The sequence below is a fragment of the Falco peregrinus genome, chromosome 4 (genome assembly GCF_023634155.1).
Source record: "Falco peregrinus isolate bFalPer1 chromosome 4, bFalPer1.pri, whole genome shotgun sequence".
In the NCBI taxonomy this organism is placed as follows: domain Eukaryota; kingdom Metazoa; phylum Chordata; class Aves; order Falconiformes; family Falconidae; genus Falco; species Falco peregrinus.
Window position 1 is genome coordinate 90,423,547 of NC_073724.1, and position 11,239 is coordinate 90,434,785.

The 11,239-nt window shown below is 40.3% G+C and overlaps 1 protein-coding gene across 8 annotated transcripts in view; it reads right to left on the minus strand.

Moving 5' to 3' along the window:
• The window catches only part of ZC3H13 (zinc finger CCCH-type containing 13), a 49,459-nt gene extending 38,857 nt beyond the window's left edge, over window positions 1-10,602 (minus strand). For 2 of the 8 annotated variants that reach the window (XM_055801485.1, XM_055801482.1), the window contains exons 1-3: window positions 10,307-10,530; window positions 4,152-4,274; window positions 3,608-3,717 (exon numbers count right to left, since the gene is read on the minus strand). In XM_055801485.1, coding sequence (XP_055657460.1) covers window positions 3,608-3,717; window positions 4,152-4,268 — 227 coding nt within the window. In that variant the 5' untranslated portion in view covers window positions 4,269-4,274; window positions 10,307-10,530. Of the gene's footprint in view, window positions 1-3,607; window positions 3,718-4,151; window positions 4,278-10,306 lie in introns of those variants that run through there. The other 6 variants (XM_055801479.1, XM_055801476.1, XM_055801481.1 and 3 more) reach the window with 5 other exon arrangements.
• Window positions 10,603-11,239: the final 637 nt, after the last annotated feature.

Genomic DNA, 11,239 nt, shown 5'->3' on the forward strand with positions numbered 1-11,239 from the left:
TTTCAGGAAAAAACCCAGTAGCTGAAGGAGAAAGCAAGAGAACTTATGCTGAATGCAGCTCATGTACTTTCTAAACATCTGATATTTTAATCTTTTTTTATTTTTTAAGTTATATGCTGGAGTGAAAAAGCAACCAAACTATTTCACCCTCCGTTAATACTTTTTTCAGTATGGGAAGGAAGAAAAAACCCATTTTGTCAAAACATTATTCAAATCTACTTAAAGATTACAAAAGTTATCAAAAAGAAACAAAAGATACAAAAGAAATCACAGAAATTAAAAAAGCTTCAGAGCTGGGGTTTGTTTGGGGTTTTTTTGTTTGGTTTTGTTGCTTTGGGTTTGCGGGTTTTTTTCAGCTTTATGAGAACGCTGGAGCAAACTCATGGTAACCATCCTACCCTTCCTTCCCCAAACACATCATAACCCCCCCAACTGTCTAATAAAGTAAGATTGAAAATTTGTCAAATGTTAAGAAATAACTACTCAGAAAGCTGTGAGCATTTTTAGATACTTCAGAAAACAGTGCTTAATGCACTGAAAAACAAGCTGGTCTACTACCTGTAGTAGTAGGTACTGCTTTCTTTCAGGTGTACCACAGTTTTAATTTTTACACAATGGCTTCTTTTCTACATAACTTTCCCTCTGCTTCCCTCCGAAAGGGATCTTAGGTTATTCCTGGTAAAATGCACACTGCTGAATTTCAACAGATAACTACAGTTTTACCTCTACAGTTTAAGATTATGTGGTTAGACTGCAACTGGTAGAACCTTTCACACAAAAGGCTCCACAGTATTATCCCTGTACACTGAAAGAAGAAAACTTCTCAATGAAAAATTTCTCTTCTATGACTTAACATTCTGCGCTGGGCCCATCTTTTAAGTAAGGCCTAACATGCAAAATTTCGTAATTTGAAATTTTAGCAGTGCAGTTAAGTGATTTTAAACAGCAGCTCTTTCTGCAACAGTTCAGTCCTCCATATTCAGTGGCTTGGTTAGGAAAACGCACTTTCATACCAGCACCTCCATTTGCTTCTGTATCTCTTAGTGTCAGGAACAACCTACAAACAGGCACACATTACAACACACTTATCTGCGAATACCTGTGTGTATGTGCACACACACATGTGTGTATAGGCATTGACAATTACTGGTATATAATGTATGCATTATTACTGAATGCTCAGGAAACATCGTCCCATTTTTCAGTTTCTCACACAACAATATTTGAACCCTGCACAATCCATGTGTTCTTACCTATTATTACTGCTGGTTTGTTTTCTAAATCCAGTGTAATGATCCAGAATGAAGAGGACTGGACGGGCTAACAGAGGGATGCTACGATGGCATAGATCCTTACAAAAGTATAAGGGTACCAAGCAGGAAGCTGCCAAGCAACTACCCAACAATCTACAAGTGGAGCAAGAGAGCAAAACTCCTTGTGGGATACCATGTTTATAGACAGCTCTTTCCTTGCTAGCTTCTCCTTACTTCAGATACTTGGAAGACTGGCATGCCTACTCTAAGTTCTTAATTATCCTCATCAGGAAAGCTTTATATGTAAAAACATGCTAGGTTTTATTTTTGTAACAGCAAGACTAAAATTCATGCTGACAGCATTAATGCTGAAACAGTGTTATAATGAAATTAGATTTAAGCGTCTTTTTCACACTTTAGAGTCAAGTTTTCCTACTGTCTGGTGATGTTCTGAACTCTGGAAGGCATTATGGTCAGATAAAACCATTAACAATGGTATTTATTTCAGACAGGTATGGAATTGAAGGGCCAAGACAGAAAGGCAGCAAGACGTTCTTTGTCCTACCAAACTGCTTGCAAAGCAGACAAGAGACTTCACCAGCAGGCCTGGCTGAGCTCCCAGATAATTTAACAAGGGTACTGCTTGAACTCAATTGATGTGGAAGCAACGTTAGCTTGGCTTGCAAGAAGCCAATAAAACTGCATTCAAAATACTGGGACAACATTTGTAAAACTCTCTGTAACGTTAAATGGCATGAAAATGCCAACATTTTATTATGTACATAAACCAGCTTTTTCTGTGCCTGGCCAAGAGCTATCAGTAGAAACTTCTAAAGACAAACACGGGTTTTTTCATTTGACTGTTTTGGTTGGGGGTTTTTTTTGGTTGTTTTTTTTGTGTGGGTGGTTTTTTGTTTGGTTTTTTGGGGTTTTTTTTTTGGGGGGGGGGGGCAGGGGGTGCAAGTAGGTAGGGGCTTCCACACCCTTTTTTTTTTTTTTTTAAGAACACCTTTATTAAATGCTGAATGTCAGGCAAATAAGCAGCAAGATTTGTCGTTTGACTTTTTCATACAGTCCTAGTAAAAAAAAAAAGTCAGCAATAAAATGAAGTAAATCAACATTACTCTTAAATGTCAGTGGTGACAGTGAAGCAGAAACACAGCTTTAATCATTAAATGAAATGTCACTTTTCTTGCAATGACCAAGCAGAACTACACACTGAGCGTTTCAAACATTGAAAGCCAGGAGAAAGTGACATTCTAACAGCTTTAAAATTTAATTTCTATCAGTAAATCACTCATTTTTCCCATTTGGAATACTCAGTACAGAACAGAATAAAATCTTTTCCACACCTAAAGAAACATTACACTCGGTGATATATTTTGTACCCCAGCTGCTACCACCCTAGAAGCAAAGAAAGATCAAACAAGCAAAGTCAAGATCATCCTCAGAGTATGCCACAGGAACAGGAAAAAGAACCAGAAACAGAACCCTAACCTCATGCCAACCTTCCTGTTGTTGCTTTATACTTTGATGCTTCAGTGTGCCCATCCATCATCTAGAGGTAACATTGACATTACTGTACCATTATGAAGCACAGCTGTTTGTAAAATGTGAAGCCTTCACACAGAGGTACTATGCTAAAACTGTACTATCTTGTCCTTTATAGCAAGAATATTACAAACTTACTGCCACATTTAGTTTCAGTTAAGTGTTACGCTACACAAAGGACAGTTGAGAAAAACATTTTAAAATTATAGTAACACACGAAGGGGCAGATAAAAAAATACTCTCTTCAGAAAAATGAAGTAGCTTTTTGGATCTCCTATGGTACAGGGTATTTGTTCTATATTTGAACAGAGAAAGTCACAAAACTATGTTTTAAAGAGAAGTGTTTTCTCACAACAGGAGAGAAAGCATAGACAACTTATTCATCAAACAATATAGCGAAGGCAGAAGGGCTGCAAGTATGTGAGTACTGCTGTAAGTAGCTTCAAAACAGCAATTTAGTAAAGGACAGAAAGGCATATCAGAAGCTGCAGTGACACTACGCAAAAAATTAAGGTACTTGAACTTCCCATTTCGAAGTAATATAAGAAATTAATCTGTATCCAGCGGACTCCATTTTATAAAGCTACATACACACAAAAATCCTGGGAAAACCCATGGCAAGTTGCCAAATTAATTGTTTTGAGCAGCTTCACAATGCAATTGGTTATTGATGAAACATACCATTAGGCACACCACAGCATTTCACTTTAAAAAAAAAAAAAAAAAAACAAAAACAGAAGACATAGTTGCAAAAGCTATTTTCCTACAGCATGTGAAGAATTCAAAGTGAGTTCTTGATTTACCTTCTATAACTGCTGCTATAGCCTTTACCTCGTGGTGAAGGGCCATGTACGAATCTACATGTGTTCCCATAGAGGCAGTTGCCAGTCTTCAGCCAGTTACGGCACTGTGTCTAAGAGACAGACATTACTGGGTGAATTTCACACTCATTTCTGGAAATACCATTGGTGTGAGTGTGACAGAACAAACAAATGACTCCACATTAACTCCCATTTATCTGTAATTTCTGTCCACCAGTAATATAACTAATTAAAAAAATAATCAACAATGAGTATCAGGTCTGGCAGAGAAAAATTTAGGTTGGTGGAAATACTATTATATGTACAGTACTACTGCTCCTCTCCAGAAGCTGGGACAACACGCTTTATTTGAAAATTCTAGTATTAGTATGTCGAACATCCATGTGTTAAGGAGTTCTTTTCACCTTTACTAACATCAGTGACATCTGAGTATTTGACACTTGTGAGCTACTCTTTCCCACCACCTAAATCCTGGAAAAGAAGATGCTGGGATGGGGAGGAAAAGAAGAACGCTTTTACAACTCACCTCTGCAGTACTTCCAGTGCTGGGTCCAAGCCTTTCAAACACACTGGGTCTTCGGGATGTGCTATCGGATATGGTCTTGGTATTTTCCACTGTGACCTTCCTTCTAATTTTTGACATTTTGTACTACTTCAACCAAAAAAAAAAGCAAAACTGTAAAATCCTTCAGTTTGGGGCTATCGACACTGAACTCACATGAATAAAATAGTATGATAAACGTTGTAAGAGTTGCTGCAGAGGTGATGAAGAAAGAAAAAGAAGTCATAAATGAGTGAAATGTATCTAATAACAAGGAATGTCTCTGATTTAAACTAGTCAGCTGAACATCAGTAATGATAATTTTTCATTTTGTTTTATGACCTGCTTTGGATTCTTCAGTTTCCCTTTGGGAAAGATCATATGACATATCCATTTAGGTAGCAAACACCACAGAGAACAGATGCTTTCCTTTGTCATAGATGTTTTGTACATGAACTCAAGTGACTTCAAGTGAAAAGAGCCTTTCATGTTACTTCACCAACCTCTCAGAAACAGGTTCTTGACTACAATGGCTCCCATTTTCAGAAACAAATCTCCAAAAATGAGAGCTTCATTTTTCTCCTCCTCAGTAGTATGTGACAACCTACCGAAAAACCACCTTGATATCATCCACAGTCTGTGTTTGTTACTGGTTTGTATCCTGTGACTATTTGGAATCACCCGAGTTTAGAAAAAAAACCAAAACCAACAAAAAACCCCACACCAGTGACACACTTCTCAAGTAACTCCTTTTCATTAACAAAAACAAATTTTAAAACAAATACAGTGTAAGTCTGATAAATAAGAAGTTGCAATTTATCTTACCTGAGAAAGGAAGGAGTTACTGAATATAGAAAGTAAACCATTGGTGTTTTTTTATTTTTTTAAAAAAGGGAATATATATATATTTAGCACTAGAGATAAGTTGTAGAAAAAGGGCAAAATAGGCTCCAAAAACTACTGTCCATTCTCAAAATGCTACTTGATCTACACAGAAATAAAATAATTTTGGGGAAATCTGCCAGTTGCTGGACTATTTAGATACAGCTCAAAAAAACCACCTCTTTGTCATATTGCAAAGTGCCATCACCCTAGAACTCTTTAGTCAATATAACTTGATTAGCTAAACACCAATCTCCTGCCCTACTGCTCTCTTCCGCTCCTACTCAAGTATCACTGCATTTAGAACACACACACTTAAGCTAATTTCTCACGCACAAAGAGGTTACAAATGGCAAAAAGCTCACCCATACAGTCAGAATAATACAAATTTAAACTAACACCCACCAGAGTGGACTAATACAAATTTGCACTGATCTGATGAGCAATATGTTCCCATAGCATTCAGACTGGAAGGTTCCATTCTACAGCAAAAAAATGTATAATGTATAAATGTGGACAAATGCACATAAAATGTAATACTGCTGTAACTTACATACTCGATACTTCGGTAATACCTGGTTTCTCTCTTGTACTTTGGTAAAACATCATTATCTGAATTCTGTGGTTACTTCAACGGGACCTCTCCGGAAGTCTTACACCTGTGCACTTTCTACAAATAAAACTCTGTGCTGAAGCTCTTGCTGAGCACTTTAGCTCCTTTATAAACAGAAGAAAGCAAGCTTACACTACGTACTTGAAAGATTTCTCAGCTCAGCTCTAGCGACTACTTCTCCAAGCATCGGATTATCTGAAGAATTTTATCTCATAAATGAGGTTCAGATAACCAAGACATTAACCAAGATGCTCAGAGAGGGTAGAAGTTAACCATGTGGTTTATACCAGACATTAAAAACAATGGTTAACATCAATTAGTGGAAGCACACAGTGAAACAGTAGAATTTGCCAGTAGTAAGAAATTATGTGGATTAGTAAAAATTGAGGAGAATAGAGATTTCTAGAAAGATCTAAATGAGTTAGAAAATTGAGTAATACAACAGCAGATGAAATGCAAATAAATATAATGTAATGCACACAAGGAAAAATTATTTTATCTAAATACTTTATGAGTTCAAATTAGTCCAGTCTTCTGAGAAAAATAATTAGGAGTCATTGTGGACAGCTCAATGTGCAGCAGTAGTTATAAAGTCTGACAGGATAAACCATTAAAGTTAGAAAGCAAAACAATACCACATCTCACCTAGCTGAGCACCCTTCCATTTCAGGATTGTTTCCCAATGCATTTCAGCAAAAACCCCACTAAATTTCTATGTTTTCATGCAGCTACACCCTTTAACAGAGGATACAAAAATCGACTGACATATGCAAAAGCATTTTTAATAAGACGATCATATACCAAATACTGATTTTGGGTTAAATATTTACAGTAAGAAAAGCCATATCTGAAACAAAAAGGGTTAGAAGAACGGCACTGGCAATGGCATAGGAAGAGGGTTCAACACACAAAGGACAGATAAAATGAATGCATCTAATATGTAAGTACAGTACACACTGACATGATAGCCGTATACAAATGCCGAAAATTTACATTCATTTTGCCTCCTAATTTGAATGTCCTTTTATTTTCAAAGAAACAGAGGCAAAACATCTTTATGTTTTTAATGTTAGTTTTCACCCAGCAAATAGTAGCTTCTTGGAATTAACTTCTATAGGAAGTTATGATGATGATTAGGCTTAAAAGAATAGTTATAAATATGGAGAGGATAAAGGGGGTGACATCATCATAACTCAACAGATAATTTAATTCCGGCTACCAACTTCCCTGTATTTTAGCTGATAATTTCCTGCAAGGAAATTAAGAGAACATCACCCAGCCCTGAATCTTCTAAGGTTTGTAAATACCCTTATTTTAAATAAATTAAAAACTTGGAATGTGAGACAAATAAATGTACTATTTCAAGAATTCTATCCCTACATTCTGGCTCATATCCACCAGTTTGTAACTAAGAACAGATAAATTATTAATACAGGAGATATTGCATGAGAAATTATTCTAAACAAACAAGAACTGCATGCTGCAGCTGCACAGCATATTACTTTCTGTATGCACATATTATCACATGAGGGTCCCACGCCTGCAACCAGAAGTGCATGAGATTTCACCGTTAAGTGAATACAGCTGTTTTACAGGCTGCAGGATAAGAGTCCAGACACATTATTCAGAGGCAAACTGAGGAATTCTCACTATGTCAAACATTACAATTGAGAGACTGTATCTAAAAATGCAATCAATCCCACTTTCATTTTTCAAAGACCAATCAAGTTGAAACGTAAAGACTATTAAAACAATACTGCTGTTGAAATCTCGGATACATAATGGCAGTTTTATATCAGCCACGCTTCCTCGCTTATAAAGAAGTAGTGTGAAGGGCAAAAACTTTAAGTGAAATGTTTAATTTCCAAAGTTTTTCAGACTGCACACTAATGGATAATAAAGAACAATTTAAATGGAACATCCCATAAAAATTCCCATGATTTGCTCAATTCTCCCACATTTTCCTCATATGTTGCTTTACCCTTGATATATCACAGTCCTGCTATCAACCCCACACTGATGGCCAGGGCAATGATTTTCCTTTCCACCAAATGCTTGTGTCTCTGAACTACCACCTCCTTACCAAAGACTCAGATGGATTAGACAGAACTGAGTATCAGTATGGACTGAGCCTGAGCATTCATATTTCAACATTTCAAATAATTACTACCAAGTTTTCTTTTATAAAAAGTTTCTAAGTAGAAAATTATGTACTTCTCTATTTCAGGTACCTGACATTGCATTGCTAAATCTACTTAGGGGCACTGAAGTTTCTGCAACTTTTGCAACAGCTTACTACCACTAAGTGAAATGAGCATTGTATTCCTGAAAGAAATCTTAGCTAAGGCTTTAAGTGTAAGGTATCACTTTCCCGTACACAAATAAGATCCAGGGGAATCTTTAAAAATAAATTTGGTATTTTAACACTACATTTACTTATTCACAGATGAATCAGATTAATTTTTTAATCAAGGTAACTTTTCCAGGGTGAGAGACAGTCTGTTCATGACACTAATTATACTACCATTTGAAGTAAAATATATCTCACTGTTACTTCACAAATAAATCTAAAATGTAGACAGACTTGAGAGAAGTGAGTATAACTAGTGGTCACTAACCAAGTAATTGGAATCAATGAAGTATGATATGATTGACACAATATTCAGTGAAATTCTATATTTTTTTATTATCAGTACTCCTACATTTTGGTGTCAAGCATGCTTAATATTTTTCTTCAAGAGAAGTATGACATTACATAAGCCATGATCGAGAGAAACACATCTGAAACACCTGTTTTTCTGTTAGAAAAACTTAATCCAGTCCTCTGTAAAAAATAATCCTGCTTCTCCAGGAAAATTAGAAACTGAGATGTAACAGAACAAAAGCAAAGTTCACAAAATACTGTAAGGAGATATAGATCTCTTTAAGAAGTTGAAGACATCACTAGTAAGCATGTCAATATCTGTGCATGCATATGTGCATACCATACACAGGCTAAACATTATGTCACTTACAAACCCCTACCTGTGAAGTGATAAATATGCTATTTAAAATAACAAGCAAAATTTTAAATTTAAAATCCTATGTAAGTTGAGATACAAACTGATTATAATGCTCTAGGATAAACTAAATTCCTGCGGACAACTAAAGAACAGCTTAGAGGAAAATGTCAGCGCTTCCCTTCACTTTGCCAAATGAAGAGCTTTTACTTGAAAAGGTTTTGTTTCTCATTACAAAGTTAATGTTTCCATGTCACAATACTAATACAGTAGTGATATCTGAAGGAGCTCCACAGGTTTACTACCTAAAAATAATGCTAAAAATACTAAAATACATTGTTAACCAACTTTAAAAAAAACAGTCAAATATTGGTTGCACACTTATGTGGTGTCAGTCTAGCACTCTTCAACTCACACAAAGAAGCCTGTTTGACAGAAAACTAGAAGTTATTCCAAGTTTACTTCAACAACTCCGTGCTGTTAACCCATCACCACATTAACTTGTACCTATCCCTCGAATTTAACATATGCTATTTCTCCATTAGTAGTGATAAGCAACTGCTAATTATGTTTTCACAAGTATAAAATCATGATTGGCTTTCTACATGTAAATAAATAAATTAAACCATCAGGCCCTAGTATCACAAAAGAAAGTACACAGTATTCCATATCTTGTCTAACAGAGTCCTCATACTCAAAGAAGATGTTTCACCAGACTAAGTGACAGTCTATGCAACTGGTGTGGACAGATCCAAGCTCACTCAGCCTTCATAACATGTATCCCAAAAAACCCTTGGTATCTCCAATCTGTAAATTGGATCACCACATTAGCATACTGTCACACTCCAGCAAGCATGCTGAGAAATGTGGTGCATCATCTCAGGCACAGCCACATATAGACACACTTCTAGTTTTCAGATACGTTCAGTTCATGGGCTGAGCTGTCCACTCCCATCTGCACAGAGGAATCATAAGTATTTCACCATCAGAGCAAGATCCCTTTTAAGGTCCTGGCTGCTAATCCAGTATCTGTCAAAACCTGTTCTTCCGTCTTGCAGAAGGTTGACAAGAAATCAGTGCTGGAGTGATAATCCAGCAGAGAAGTCAAAGGTGAGGACCTAAGCGAACCACCCATAACAGTAACCCACTATGCCCAGTTTACAAGTTCTGGAAGGGATGGGAGTTAGCTGTAGCCACTATCTAGAGAAATGGTGATGAGTGAACTTACACAAGCGAAATTAGTAGTTCCTCTAAGCGCATAAAGCAGAAACTATTTTACTGCCAGAAAGTGGGCCAAGAGCCTCATTGAAGTGGAAAAAAAAAACCCGAACAGCGAAGATCCGAGTATATGGGAGGCAGACTCCAGAGCGGCCGCCGACTGGCGGAACCGCACCCCAAGCAAACTGCCGGATGACCGGCACCTGCGCTGCGGCCCCGCGGCCGCCGGCGGGCCGCCCCTACGGCGCACCGCGCCGGGCGGGAACGCGGCCGCCCCGCAGCTCCGCTCCGAAGGCCGAGCGCCCCCGAGCCCCGCCGCCCCCGGGCAGGGACCGGATTGGACTCGCCCCGCCTCTCCTTCCCTCACGGCCTTCCCCTCCTCTCCCCTCCCCCGCCCTCCGCGCCCCCGGCCGTACCGCCGCACTCACCTGCTCCTTCCGCTGCCGCGCCGCTCCCCGCCGCCTCCTCCGCCGCCGCCCGGGGCGGAGAGGGTGGGAGGGGGCGAGGGGGGAGTCCGTCCTCCCGGGCCTGACCGCGGAGCGACACGGAGAGGAAGACGAGGAGCGCCACCCGCTCCCGCAGCCGCACGGCGCCCGCCGCTCCCGCCCTGCGCACACGCGCCAGGGCCGCTGGGTAACCGCCGCCGCCACCGCCGCGCGCACCCTTCCCGGCGGCCCTCGCGCCCCCCCGCCGCTGGTGATGACGTCATGGGGAGGAGGGCGGTGCTGGCGGGCCAGACGGAAGCGGCAGAGACGCCATGTTGGGGGGGGCGGGAAGGCGGGGGGCGGGGAAGGCGGGTCGTGTGCGCCGCGAGCGCCGCGCGGGGGCTGCCCGTCGGCGGGGACTGCGGCGCCTCGGGGGGCTCCGGCCGGGCCGGCGTTCCCGGCAGCTCTGAGCGCCCCAGGCGGGTTTGCCAGCCCAGAGCCTCGGCCTAAGCCGGTCAGCGTTGCGGGGATGATAAAACTGTGCGGCTGAGGTGTGGGAAAGACTCACAGAACGGCTTGGGTCGGAAGGGACCGTTGAAGGTGATCCCGTCCAGCTGCCCTGTTGCAGGCAGGGACAGCTTCCACTAGCTGAGGTTGCTCAGAGCCCCGTCCAGCCTGGCCTCCAACGTGTCCAGGGACAGGGCATCTGCCGCCTCCCTGCGCAGCCCGTGCCAGAGTTTCACCACCCTCATCACAAAAAATGTCTTCCTTAGATCTAATCTAAATATTCCCTCTTCACTTTAAAACCGTTGCCCCTTTCCCTGGCACTACTGGTGCTTGGATTAGTCTTCAGGCCTTAACGTGCCGTGCAGGCCAACTGGGCAGCCTCCACCGGGTGCAGTGGTCTGGCCGCCTGCTGCCCTTTATCAAAATGTG